The 14,164-nt window shown below is 42.1% G+C and overlaps 1 protein-coding gene across 5 annotated transcripts in view; it reads left to right on the forward strand.

Moving 5' to 3' along the window:
- The window catches only part of sin3aa (SIN3 transcription regulator family member Aa), a 31,263-nt gene extending 18,179 nt beyond the window's left edge, over positions 1 to 13,084 (forward strand). For 3 of the 5 annotated variants that reach the window (XM_034084885.1, XM_034084882.1, XM_034084883.1), the window contains exons 15-21: positions 1,647 to 2,226; positions 3,940 to 4,109; positions 4,356 to 4,526; positions 5,705 to 5,797; positions 7,198 to 7,292; positions 7,577 to 7,769; positions 11,226 to 13,084. In XM_034084885.1, coding sequence (XP_033940776.1) covers positions 1,647 to 2,226; positions 3,940 to 4,109; positions 4,356 to 4,526; positions 5,705 to 5,797; positions 7,198 to 7,292; positions 7,577 to 7,769; positions 11,226 to 11,456 — 1,533 coding nt within the window. In that variant the 3' untranslated portion in view covers positions 11,457 to 13,084. Of the gene's footprint in view, positions 1 to 1,646; positions 2,227 to 3,939; positions 4,110 to 4,355; positions 4,527 to 5,704; positions 5,798 to 7,197; positions 7,293 to 7,379; positions 7,402 to 7,576; positions 7,770 to 11,225 lie in introns of all 5 variants that reach the window. The other 2 variants (XM_034084886.2, XM_034084887.2) reach the window with 2 other exon arrangements.
- The last annotated feature ends 1,080 nt before the right edge of the window (positions 13,085 to 14,164 follow it).

A 14,164-nucleotide genomic window follows, 5' to 3' on the forward strand; every position in this document is an offset into this window, starting at 1 on the left:
TTCAGCATCACCAAAAATCATATGTTCTCTGCGTCTAAAGTGCGGATTCAACCGGCTTATCTAGGATCACAGGGTCTCTGCGGGGTCTTAAAAAGTATTAAAAGTTGATCAATCAATTTAGCGAAAATGAAGGCTATTCAAAAGTATTAAATATCCCATGTTATGGCCATTTCTACTGATCATAATTCCATTGTTGTGGTATACTAAAAATAGATTTATACTGTGCAATGTTCCAAACTCACATTGGTTTCTCAAACAGCATCTCTGTATAGTATGTGTATTCACTCTCTGTCCTAAACGGCTTGTTGGAGCCCCTTCCCCCCCTCCCTATGAGCCCAGTGTGCTCTGCTCTGATTGGTCGGGACGTTGCGAGGCTCGTTGCTGCGATCTGCTGCGAGGAGCGGACAGGCTTCCGGGTCGGCGATACAGCGAGAACAAGCTAAACTCATCCTGAGCACACAAACACTCACAGCCGAAGTAAAAACAATAAGTGTGGCTTGATATCGAGGAAGAAAAAGGTTTGTAACGCTGTGAGCATGGGTCTACGGAGAGCATTTCTCCGCGATCCCAACTTAGTAGCCCGAAAAACGTTTACCCATTTAAACAGTCTTGGTAGATTCCTTGTTTGTTTTAAACATCATAAATACACAAACAACAATGAATACTTACAGGTTGTGTGCCCGAATCTCCCGCTGGCCCAAACAAAGTAGGAACAGCATCGTTCTTCAGTGCCCTACGCTGTACATATCCGGCATGAATCGCTGAAAGGTTTGGGAAGCTTTGTTTCGTGAAAGGCTGGGAGAGGGTGCGGCCATAGCTCTGGGCGTGGCTACTGGGTATCCCTACGTAGCGATACCCAGGAAGAAAACGAGAAATCTCCAACGAGGCGTTTTGGGGAGGTAGACTGTGTTAGTTTTATTCACTACAGGGAGTACTTTGAGGGTTTTTGACTCTGCATGCCGTTTACATGCATAAAAACCTTCATAACACACAAGGGGACGGGTAATAACCGGAAAAGCATGACATGGGACCTTTTTAAACGGCATTTTCCAAGGTATTACATTTTGTAGCTTGTTTTCAATAAGTATATAAATGGTCCAAAGAGGTTGTATTCTACAGTCTGCCTGAATGTAATCATGGCGTAGGTGTGTAGTGTGATTCTGTGTAGTTTATTTATGGCATCCCGTTGGATTTGACGTCATCTGAACAGGACATCGCACGCTCACTGCTTGATAGCGCGCGAAGGTCCGTTTACGCCGGTTGTTAACAACATCGTTCTGGGGAAATGTCCAAATGGTTGGACAATAAGGAGGAAGGACAATCAATACTGTATATAGTCAATGTGAGGTAAAGTGTGTCGCCAAGGTAACCGGTTAGAACTCCAAGTGGCGATGAGGTCTTAAAATGTATAGAAAGGGTCTTAAAAAAGGTCTTAAAAGATATTACACCTGACTTCAGGATTCCTGCACATACCCTGGATCAGATCTTCGATTAGAATTGTATTGCTAAATCTGGCACTGTTACGCTTGATACATTTGAATGTTTTAAGTGTTCATCATTGTCCCTGCCAAATAAACAATTAAATGAAAATGAAGATCTGTATGTAAACAAAACATTTTCCTCACTTTCTTTTTGTTGCTCTGCAGCGACAGGAGCAGGCGTCTGAGGAGAACGTGACCCCCCCCACGGGCCCTCAGCTGACCCTGGCCTACGAGGACAGTCAGATCCTGGAGGACGCGGCGGCGCTCATCATCCACCATGTCAAGAGGCAGGCCGGCATCCAGAAGGAGGACAAATACAAGATCAAGCAGATCATCTACCACTTCGTCCCCGACATGGTGTTCTCTCAGAGGGGCGAGCTCTCCGAGGTGGAGGAGGAAGAGGACGAGGAGGAAGAGGACATGGATCTAGAGGAAGGCTCTAAAAAGCACAATGGCGTCCCCGGCAGCCGGAGCCCGTCGAAGTCCAAGCTGCTGTTCAGCAACACGGCGGCACAGAAGCTACGCAGCTCCGACGACGCCTACAACCTTTTCTACGTCAACAACAACTGGTACATCTTCCTGCGGCTGCACCAGACGCTCTGCTCGCGGCTCCTCAAACTCTACGGACAGGCGGAGCGGCAGATCGAGGACGAGCTGCGAGAACGAGACTGGGAGAAGGAGGTGCTGGGACTGAAGAAGGAGAAGAACGACAACCCAGCCATCCAGCTCAGACTGAAGGAGCCCAGTGAGTCGCAACACACACACAGTTCTTCATAGGGAAGGAAATAAACACAATACTGTATGGTTTAATTCAGGAGAAAAGCATTTGTTTGTTTTACATTTGGCCTGCATTTGCTCTCCATCACATCATTCCTATCCCATTTACCCCGGAGAAAAGTATTTATAAAATGTGTGCAGGCTATTAGGGCTGTACCCGAATATTTGTTCGTTGGAGTACTATTCGGGTTTCAATTTCGTTATTCATTTTTTGCTTTAAAAAAAAAAAAATCTCCAATATCAACGTAAGAGCTTGTGCCTCTTCGGGGGGGGCTAACACTTAACCATAAACTTTATCGTTTACTTTCTCCGTCTTTATATGTAGATATGACTTTTTCTCCATTAATCTCCGTCACGTTGTTTCCATAGCAACAACAATTTCCTGTCAACAGCGCTAACTCTCCATCAAAATAAAAGCATGTCCATACAAAATAGGAAGCCAAGCCAAAGTACACTTAAGACATATACAACTGCAACGAAAGTAACAAACACAATGCGATACATTAACAAATAACTATAAAACAACAATGCTGTAGAATAAGAAAAAGAATGCCGCGAATAAACCAAAATACACGTGTCGAAGCGGTTCGCTGCTGATTACTACGCACCCCACCCCCCCTGCGCTGGACAAATATTCGAATATTCGATGCTGATTACTACCGAATATCCGGAGCCCGGAAAATGGTATTCGGAACAGCCCTACAGGCTATTGCAAAAATAATAATAATTGAGAAGGGGATCAGTTATCTGTCTTTAATTATTAAACAATAAAGTAAATAAACAAAAAAGTTAATAGAAAAAAACTAAAGGTGGATGAAAATACAAGAATACTTTGTATTAATCCAGATAAAAAATTAAGTTAAATGTAGATAATTGATTTCAATTGCCATTAGTCTTTTTCATTTCCAGATAGATCCACCCAGCCATTTGACTTTTTTTAAAGGGGACCTATCATGCAAAATGCACTTGTTGATGTCTTTTATACATAAATGTGTCCCCGGTGTGTCGGGGAACTCACGCAGCGTCAGAAAATAAAACCCTCTCTCTTTTCCTCCGTACCCACATCTCTAAAAACGGGGCTTCAACGGAGTTGATCCAGATTTGCGTCCGATATGACGTAATATCGGAAATGTAGGCTGGCTTTACGCCCACGGCCCGATCAGAAAGTTGCTATCAGAAACAATGCCCGACTGTTTTGGACGTAATATGGTCGGTGTCTACATTAGCATCGCTAACACTCAGAGCTAACCTGTACTGGAGAGCATGTGTGTGAAGAAGCAGGAAGTAAAAAGGAACTCACCTTGTGGTGTAACCGGCAAGAGAGAAAGCATTTGAGCTCCAGACTGTTTCAGAAATAATCCTTGATAATCCATGATAAGGCGTTTCATCACGGCAGAATCTCCCGGCAGAATCTCCCGGTAGAATCTCCCGCATGAGCTCAGCCCCCTCCTTTTTAAAAATCAATTTCCTCTTCTTTTTTTGTTAAAGCTTTTTATCCCAAATCAGCACTTTTCAAACAGGACGTGAAATAGAGGCATGGCTAGAATGGGTGATCTGTTTGGTATTTTGAGCAAAACACTTCATAGACGTGTTTTTTATATTTTTTTATATATCTGAGACCTATGCTATTGCCTAAAAATAGCATGACAGGTGACCTTTAAATATTGTTTCTTCTCTGCAGTGGACATTGAGGTGGAAGATTACTACTCGGCCTTCCTGGAGATGGTGAAGAATTTGCTGGATGGAAACATGGAGGCTTCTCAGTATGAGGACTCTCTGAGGGAAATGTTCACCATTCACGCTTACATCGCCTTCACTATGGACAAGCTCATCCAAAGCATCGTCCGGCAGGTGAGTTTCCAGCCTTTAGGCGCTTTCACACCGGAGTACTTTTCCCGTCCCATAGTTCCTGGGATGTTACGTTTACACCAAAAAGATTTTTCGGGAACCTTTTCTCCCTGCTATATAGCAGGGAGAAAAAGGTTCCAATTTCTGGGAAAAGTACTTTTGTGTGTCATTTCTAGGTCACATTAAGCCTCCGTTAGTACAGTAAGAGTATTCGGGCACTTTTTAAAACAATTCCCTCTCTCCATCCAGCTCCAGCACATCGTCAGTGATGAGATCTGTGTCCAAGTAACGGACCTCTACCTCTCAGAGAGCACTAACAGCGCCAGCGGAGGAACGCTCTCCACTCAGGCTTCAAGGAGCTCTGCAGAGACCCTGTACCAGCGGAGAGCCGAGCAGATGTCCGACGAGAACTGCTTCAAGGTGAACTCACACGGGTCCTACCGTTTTTGAAACTGGGGAGATTGCATGTTTCCACTTGAAGAATGATTTGGAAAACGACTTTTGAAACCTCATAGGTCAGATTTAGTCTTTACTGTGAAGTCCTGATCGCTCCCTAATGTTCGTATTGTTCGTACTTTTTACTGTTTTTCTTTTATCTTTGGGTGATAAAATAAAAAGGCATTTCGGACAGACAAACTTAAGATGTACAATTACTATGTCCTGAAAAAAACCACTGTGTAATTGTCTGCTGCCAAACGTCAATACAAAATATATAAAAACACCTATGATGTTGAACGTTAAATACATACTTATTACATGGCTTAATTGAATACTCAATTCTGATTGGTCAATTCAGAACACGCGACACGTTGTTAATCCAGAACAGACAGACCGCTGTCAAGGATTTATTGACCGTTAAGGACGCTCACATCTGCACAAAGAAGTTCGGTCGATTTAACTGTATACCGTTTGGCCGTTTGCTTTTCAAACCGACAAGACAAGAGGGACAAGAAAACAGCGGAGAAGTAACGGGCAGAAACCCTCCTTTTAACGCAACGGTCCAGACATAGGCATCAAACGGCGACACATATTCAGTTGCCAGTTACTTTGGCATCAGGGCAGGGATATCTAGATACTTTCCAAGGTTTGACATAATTCAATTCAAGTTTATTTATATAGCCCAAAATCACAAATCATATTTGTCTCAGAGGGCTTCACAAGTCAACAAACACAATTGGCAATGTAAAAACAACAAACGTATCTTGCAAGATCAATGTGAAAAAAGAACATAACACAATGACACAAATACAGTTAGGGTACAATAAACAGTTAGAGTACAATAATACAATCAATAATAATAAATTGTGCTACTTTTAAAGCAAGCAACAATGTTTTCTGTAATCAAAAAGGTCCTCAAAAAACGCTATCGAAGCAGTTCCTGCCGTTGCTACGTAATTCAAACGGTAACAACGGACAATTAATCTTAGCGGATGCATGTCATTTTGAATAAATAATAGCCTACTATCTTTTAATATTGGGAGTCATCTCGTTACTTTGTTGAGAATGTGGCCATGTAATAAGCGGGACAATGACTGCCTCGCTGCACATTATCCCTTACATGTTGTCTTACACTGTCTTGTTCTCCGTCCCTCTCTCAGGTGATGTTTTTGAAGAATAGAGGGCAGGTGCAGCTGATGGTGGAGCTGCTCGACACGGAGGAGGACAACTCAGACGAGCCCATGGAGGCTGAGGTAACAAAAACGTTTTAATCCCGCTAGGAGACTTTCAGTTCAAGGGCTTGGCTTGTGAGCAAAATGTTTGAATAAAAAGAAATGACTCCTTTACTCTCCACCCACACACCATTTATGTTTTTACATATTTATTTTATTTACAAATCTGACGGCTGGTCAGTGATCTGCCGAATAAGGAAAACTCAGAATCTTTTTTTTCCTTTTAATTTGGTCTTACATTAAAACTGATATTTAGTGAGAGTGAGTGATTCTTATTTGGCTCTCAATATCAAAATCAGTCATATCTTTTAAGTAGGGCTGCACGATTTGGGGAAATAATCTAATTGCGATTTTCATGACGGACATTGCGATTCGATTTGCGATATTTGTTTTTAAGCGACCCGGCGGAAGTTTATTGTAAAATGCGGCCATATCTCCGGCTAGGAAGGTCGCATCAACGTGCTCCAGTCTCTAGCACCCCCGCAGCCCGAGCTACGAGTGAAAAAACTAAACTTACAAGCAACCTCCGTTGGGTTGCTTTAATGTCAAGCTTCAGTTTAAGATTCACCCTGTAATAGAAACATGTGATGGAGCATTACTAGCCTGACTCAGATGGTTCACCAAACCATCTAGGAAAGCTCCATTGGAAGCCATTTGGAAAAATATTACCACCTATTAGGCGCTTTCACTCCGGAGTACTTTTCCCAGTATAGTTCAGGAAATGTGCGTTCACAGTTCACACCAAAAAAATCCGGAACTAGAACTTAGTTAATGAGAACCTTTCCACCCCCTTTTCAGTCTCTGCTAGAGAGCAGGTACCTTCGTGGGAGAAAAAGGTTCCCATTTCTGATTGGCTGGGCGGATTGCAAACCACACCCCGTAAAACTCCAAAAAAGTGAAGCCGCCATTTTATTTGCTCGCATTAGCATTATTAGCATTAGCCCAGCGCACAAACAGAGAGAGACTAACTTATGGCAACACAAAAGAAAACATGGGAGCAGTGGAGATGAGGAGGTGTCGGCGTTCTGGCGATTTACTCGGAAGGCTTCAGTAGAAGCTGCTGGGACTCCCAGCAGCTTCTACTGAAGCCAGTCCCCAACTCCGGGGACTTCCGGCCGGGGACTTTGGGCGGCAGTATACGCCGTGAAGTTGTTTGCGGCCTGCCAGTAAACCCAAAGCAGAAGAAGAGACGTCAGCGGCTTCATTTGCCTAATCCTCCCTCGGGGACTCCGGTGTGAACGGGATCTGTACTTTAGTTCATCAGAACTAAAGAGTTCTGATGAACTAAGTTCTCATGAACTAAGTACGGCAAAGTACTTGGTGTGAAAGCGCCTATTGCCAACCTTTTGGTAATACTGGTGTAAGTGTTTTTGAATCTGATCTGTACTGTAAATTTAGTTTTGAATGTCCTCTGTTCGCAGCGTTGGTCTGATTATGTCGGCCGCTACTTAAACCCAGACTCCACCACCCCTGAGCTGAGGGAGCACCTCGCTCAGAAGCCCGTGTTTCTCACCAGGTGAGTTTTCACTTTACAACATTTGATTTGTCCAAATTGCAAATAACTGTTTGAATTGTGAATGCAGTTTTATTTCTTTTGACTCAGAACAAATAGGGTGATGTTAATGGTAAGGGACCTTTCTTTTTTACTCCATAACATCTTGCTCAGAAATCTGAACACAGCCCTAATGAAAGTCAAATGCAAACCCTTTTGATGAAATGACCTCAAATGGATTTGTTCTGACTCTCCGCTGGCTCTCATTAGTCACTCATATCACATCTGTGTTTTGCGCTCGTGATCAGGAATCTGAGGCGGATCAGGAAGTACCAGAAGGGCCGGGAGCAGCTGGACAAGGAGGCCTGCGAAGGAGGCAAGAAGTCCATGGAGAAGGAGAAGATGGAGTGCATGTTCAAGCTCAACTCCTACAAGATGGTGTACGTCTTTAAGTCGGAGGATTACATGTATCGACGCACGGCGCTGCTGAGAGCTCACCAGGTACTACCTTTCAACGACTCAGTTACTCTGATAAATGGATTTCTGCTTTGCTCCCTGACTCTGGTTATAAGTTGTAAGGGAAGCCGTGTCTTTGAGTTTGATTGATAACGATTGATGAAACCATAGGAAAAAGTGCATAATAATGGAGATTTTTGCAACAAAGTTATGATTATCAACCGATCAAATAATAACTTGGGTCCCCCTCGCAGTGCGGGTGCAGCCAGCTGTTTGGCTGATGCAGAGCGGAGCGCACGTGCTGGGGTGTACGGTTTAACCATGTTACAAATAAGGCCTGTACTGTTTATGCACTGTTCAGAAGGCTGATTCAGAAGGCTGATTCAGAAGGCATACATATCACTGCTGAGCTGAATGTTATCCTTTGAGTCCCCAGTGAGGAGCGCTCTTATTCAACGGCTAGTTACAGTACTGGAAGATTCAGGAAATTCAGTTCAAGGCTTAGTGAAAAGGTGTATTCTTAGAGTTAATTTTCTTAACAATTTTTCTTTTAAGACTTAGGCGTCTTTCAAATGTCCCTTTTTTTTGCCATATAAGTTTTAGTTGATGAAAAGTTTAGGCATGTTAGGCATGTCAGGAAAGCCTTCATTCTTTAGGTATAGTTTAAGTTAATGACTTAAACTATAAATGAAGTTAACTGCCGCAAAAATCATCAGATTATATTGAACATAAAACAAGATTAAAGAGAGGTTTTTAGTAATTCTCCATTTTTGAGCCATCTGCCTTTAATTGATAGAACAGCCTCGGTGAGAAAGGTAGAACAAGTGAGTACTGCATGCATCAAAAAGCTACAAGTAGGATTAGAAAGAGGGGGTCAGTGTTTTTCTTCTATAACACATGTTGTTGGTAGACACATTCAGTCGTGATTTTCAATAACAAAATGAGTCTTACATTTACAAATAATCTCTTGTCACTCAGGAAGCCTGTCAATCTTTCAGTTTGTGTGTACAGACTGGTACAGACGGAGAGATCGAAATACCGTTTCCTACAATCCCGAATACAAAAATATATACAAATATGTATATGTATATATATGTATATGTGTGTGTATATATATATATATATATATATATATATATATATATATATATATAGGATATACATATTTGTATATATATACACACACACACACAATCAACAGACGCATGCATACCAGGGTTTCCGCTAGGATTTCTTTCTTGCCGGTCAAGTGTCCGGAAATTATTTATTTTACCGGACAAATTCGTCATGTTTCAATAATAATAATAATAATAATTGTGTAGCAGAGTTTCCGTTAGCAGGTCTGACTATGGACTATGACCGGATATGCTGATGTTTAAAACTCAGTTAATGGGAGTCATTTTTATATCGCAGTTTATAATCGTAACAGATCGAAAAGATCAGATTCTCCTGACAGCCCGTCAGTTTCTTATGCAGCTCGCTAAAGCTCGTCAGACTCAGCAGCTGATCTCTGATCTCTCTCTCGTGTCCGGTTAGACTTCACTCGCGTTTATGTCCATATCGATCAGATCCAGCTCTCCTGACCGGCCTTTATAGAGAGTTCTTACGGTCATTAAAAACCTGGAAAAGTTATGGAAAACAATATTTTTTCCAAAGTTTTGGAAAAGTCATGGAAATATAACTAAAGTTGCATCAAATATAATTTATATTTTATCTAATCGCCGAAATAGTAATACTATAATGATAATACACAGGGGTAGACATTAAGGGTAAAAAGCTACTGGCCCTCCGGGCCGGTGGACTTGTATTATCACTGGCCCCACCATTGTAACCACTGGCCCGGAGCATTCGTCCAAAAAAGATCGACTAATAGTGAAGAAAATTAACACATTTGTTGCAATAGTAATTTATGTACTAACTACATTACTACTACTACAACATTTGAACAATCAGTTCTTCCTCATTTTCCTCAATTGTTCATATTTGGTTTATTAAAATAATGATATTGTGGTCATTGTTAAAAGATGTCTGCTATTATGAGTATTATTATTAGTAGGCATATAATGCGCTTTCTGCCTTCCTGTCATTAGGAGTTAGACATGTAATGGCTATAGATTAGATTAGAACCTTCATTATCCTAAACTGCTGGGACATTTCCCTAAAGCCAATACCTTTTATATTGTCTACTCTTCACTTACTTGTCAGCATAGGTCGGCATTGATGTACAGAGCCGACAGAAGACCTTGTTTATATTGGCATCATATTGAGAGGTGCAGCCAGTGACGCGTCCTCAAACCAGGAAGTAAGCTGCTGGTTCCCTCGACAAAAAGCAATGGGATTTATTTCTCGACAGGGTTTTGGAAAATAGCTGGAAATAAGGTCTGTGGAAAACAAACCTGTTTGATAGATGCACGTTTTGTTCAGCCGGATAATCTCCACATGTCTACCCTACTTTTATCATTTTCGAATCATAAATCTAATCGATAGATTATAAAAGGGTTTTAGGACGCGTCACTGCAGCCAACTCCATCGATCAAGCTGGCTGAAGCTTTCTCTCCCTCTTCTTCTCCTCTCCCTGTCACTCTCCTTTAACTCCTCCGGTGACTTTCTTTTATTTGAAGATTGTTTTTTGCACGGAGCTTGGCCGGTTACCGCTGGTATTAAAAACATTTTGGCGGCGCGATAGTCTTTAGTGAAGGAGCACGCTCACAGGAGCCTGCTCGCGCTGCGCTCCGCAGCAAACAGCTGTTTGTTTTTCTCCCAACAACGACAACCGACTCACGGAACGCTATGTTGTAGCGTTGATAAACGAAACAATTTAACTAAATTGCTAGTCAAAATACCAATACCACAGGAGCAATTTTTTTTTAAACAATATCTTTAGTGGCCCGAGCGGGCAAGTGGAAAGTACGTTATGCTGGTCCGGGGTGTCTAAATAGTGCTTCCGGGCCAGCGAGCCATTTATAATGTCGAGCCCTGATACATACTGTATCGTATAGTAATGAAACGTAAAATGGCATTTAACTGTTGAGGTATTTTGCTGGTGAGAGATTTGAGTTGCCTTAGCGTGCAGAAGTTAGTAAGCGTACTATTTGTTTAGATAGGCACAACATGCTTCATATGCAGACCTTATTTTCCTGTTCCATGTTAAAATAAACCATCTTCAGTGGTACCGCTGGGAAAGAGTAATGTTTTTGGTCATGGACAATTAGGTGAAGGTCATGGAGAAGTCATTGATGAAAAAGTGTATGAACCCTGTTTATAGAGAGCACCGATCAAACTATTAAGAGTGAATATCGCCCGTTAATGATCGGCGGCAGTCGACCCTGATGTATACATATGCACACATTAAGACATAAATAAAAGCACAACAATCATTACATACAAAATAACAGTCACTTCAATAACTTGTAGAAATGTGCATTAGTGCAAGACTGTCCATAGCAGCGCCGTCCAGTTGTCTACCCTCTGAGTGTTTAACATCCTCTGCTCTCTCCGCAGTCCCACGAGCGGGTGAGCACTCGGCTGCACCAGCGCTTCCAGGACTGGGTGGATGTGTGGGCCAAAGAACACGTGACCCGCGACATGGGCGCCGAGACCAGTAAGTGGCTGATGGGCGAAGCTCGCGAGGGCCTCTTACCCTGCACCACCAGCCGCCAGCCGGAGATCCTGCACTATGTGAACATCAACAAGTACCGCGTCAAATACGGCCCTCGCAGCAAGTCGCCGTAGCCGCGGGGAAACTAAGAGACACTGATTTCTGGGGGTGTTGGGTCTCAAGTCAAACAGGTCAGGAGTAGAGGTAGGGTCGAGGGCTTCTTAATGTGTTTTTAAGGCCGACATGGGAGCACTATTAAGCTAGCGACCGTGTGTTGCACCCAGGGCGGCAGGATTACTGATTTTACCAGCGTTTTTAGCTGGGCCCATTTTTTCGCAGGGCCTTTGGTTTCAAAACTTAGGAATCGTCACGATCCGGTCCAGACCTGAGCTCTTACCAGCACTCGGAGCCATTTCTCAAACTTCCCTGAGCCTTTTCCCACGGGGCTTTGAGACGTTAACGGTGAGCCTGGGAGAGATAGAGTGGTGCTTTTTGTACTTTATCACAACTGAGCTTCAGTTTCGATTTTCCACAGATTTTCCACTGAGGCCATCAGAGTAAAAGCATCGAAGTCCATCAATCATACAGGGATTTCTTTACGATAGTGTTATTCTACAGTATCCATGGAATAATAAACGGTAGACAAGTGCACTTATTTAGAAAGAAGAACATGTTTCAGAAAGTTTTGTTTCCCAGATTGAAGGTCTGGAGGGAACACGACAAAGTATGAGATATCTGGTTCTGACATTCCTGCGTTACGGCCAAATCACAATTATGTACGTATCACTAGACGGAAAGAGGGTTACTTTCCTAAACACACGGCAGCATTATTGGAAACTGTGCCTGAGCCCCAAACAGTATTGTCGGGTTGACTTCAAAAAGCACTGTTGCGTTTATACAAAAAAAGAAAAAGAAAAAAGAAAAATTTGCCTCACAACACTGTTTGCTCTCAGACTGTAAAATGGTATAGCTTGTGAATGTCAGATACTGACATGTATTCCAGTGTATGTGTTGTGTATATATATTATATATAGTTCTATTAACACAAATAATCCTCGCCGCCCTGGGAGTCAACCTTTTTAAAAACGCCCTCTGCCAATACACCAGCTACACACACACTCACACACACTTGTCTCATTCTGCGAGGACTGTCCACATGCCGCTCACGTTGTAAATACACTGTATATAGTCTCAGACTTTTTATGACAGATCTGTGTTGTGCTAGTAATACTTTCCAAGCTTACTGTGGACTTTAGTGATAAATGGCTAAAGTTAGTATGTATATGAAAAAGACAAATGCAAGACCATTTATTACAGTTTTTACCAAAGGGAGTTGATTATAAAAATAGCTGTTTTCCCCCCTTTGTGTGTTCCTTTTATGTCTTTTCTTTTTAATTTCTGTAGTAAAAACATGTGGAAAAGTAGAAGTGTATCCAGGTCTTTTGGTTTTTTTATATACGAGAAATAACTTTTCTGTTTCTGCTGAATGTGACAACTGGTTGGTTTATAAAAAAAATCACTGCCTCCATTTCTGACAACCGACCCCGTCCGTGGTGATGGTGGGACTCTTTACTTTCCTCCGGATGAGTGGACTCCACAACGGTCTCACCTTGTGACGCACGCTTCCCTCCTGGATAGATTTCTGCTGCAAACTTCACCCCACACCATATTTTTGATAATGGAAGAAGTCTCACGAGCATGTCTTTAGTCCCTTTATTTAGACATTATTTAAAGTAATAATAAAAACGACATTTGTAGCCTACGGAGCCTTGGTGGAGTTGTTGAGTGATTTATTTGTTCATAGTTATTCATGTAATATAATATTGGGAGGGATGAAACCCTCTTTAATGGTCGCACATGTTCTCTGCTTTTAACTCATCCTAGTACCAGGAGTCTATAGTACTAGGAGCTAGGGCTGTGCGTTTATGGCAAAAATCATAATCACGATTATTTGGGTCAATAATAGATATCACGATTATTTTGACGATTATTCATTGACCATTTATTGAACTTTAAAACAAATAATATTTTACCAATAAACAAGATCAACATATATGTTGGAGCGCACTTCCAAAACCATACTAAACATATATTATTAATATGATAAATTAAAAATAAATTAGACCAAAATAAATTAAATCAAATATGATGCAGTGCACTGTCACAACCTGCTGAAAACCCCTTAACATATAGCCAACATTTTGGTAAAACATATTCATTATTCCACTCAGTTAAACGTTTAAGGCTGGCCAACCGTCATGGTCCAGAAGTAACAGGAAATAAATGTTGAACTACAATTTAAGACCAAATAAAAATGTTTAGGCCACCATGGCAAATGCTGGTAGTGCTGCTCATGTCATCTCTTAAAGATTTTTTGCAAGAAACACCAGCCTGTTGACATGGTCTGGTTTCAGAGATGTGCGCAGGCAGGTGACAAGCCACCTGTACTGAAGACCCTCAGCCACGCCCCGACACATGGGATGACGCCGGCCAATCACAAAGCTTTGATGCGTTCAAGTGCATTATTCTGGCACAGGAAGATTATGTTACAGGACATTAACGATAAAACAGAATATTGTTGTTCTATTTTTAGACACATCTCGCCATCGACTGGTTGGGCACCCCTGGGCTAGCCCATAGGTCTGTTGTGGTAGCAAAGTAGTCAGCTGAAGCCACATCTCTCTCAACTTCCCCACGGCATTTGTCATATAGTGCAGGCAGCGCAGACCTGCTGAAATAATACCGAGACGGCATCGCGTAAAGCTTGTCCAACGTGTTGACAACTTGCTTAAAGCCCTGGTTGCTAACTGGGCAAATATCTTTAGCGATGTGAAATGTAATG

This window comes from Pseudochaenichthys georgianus, chromosome 6, assembly GCF_902827115.2.
Source record: "Pseudochaenichthys georgianus chromosome 6, fPseGeo1.2, whole genome shotgun sequence".
NCBI classification, from domain to species: Eukaryota; Metazoa; Chordata; class Actinopteri; order Perciformes; family Channichthyidae; genus Pseudochaenichthys; species Pseudochaenichthys georgianus.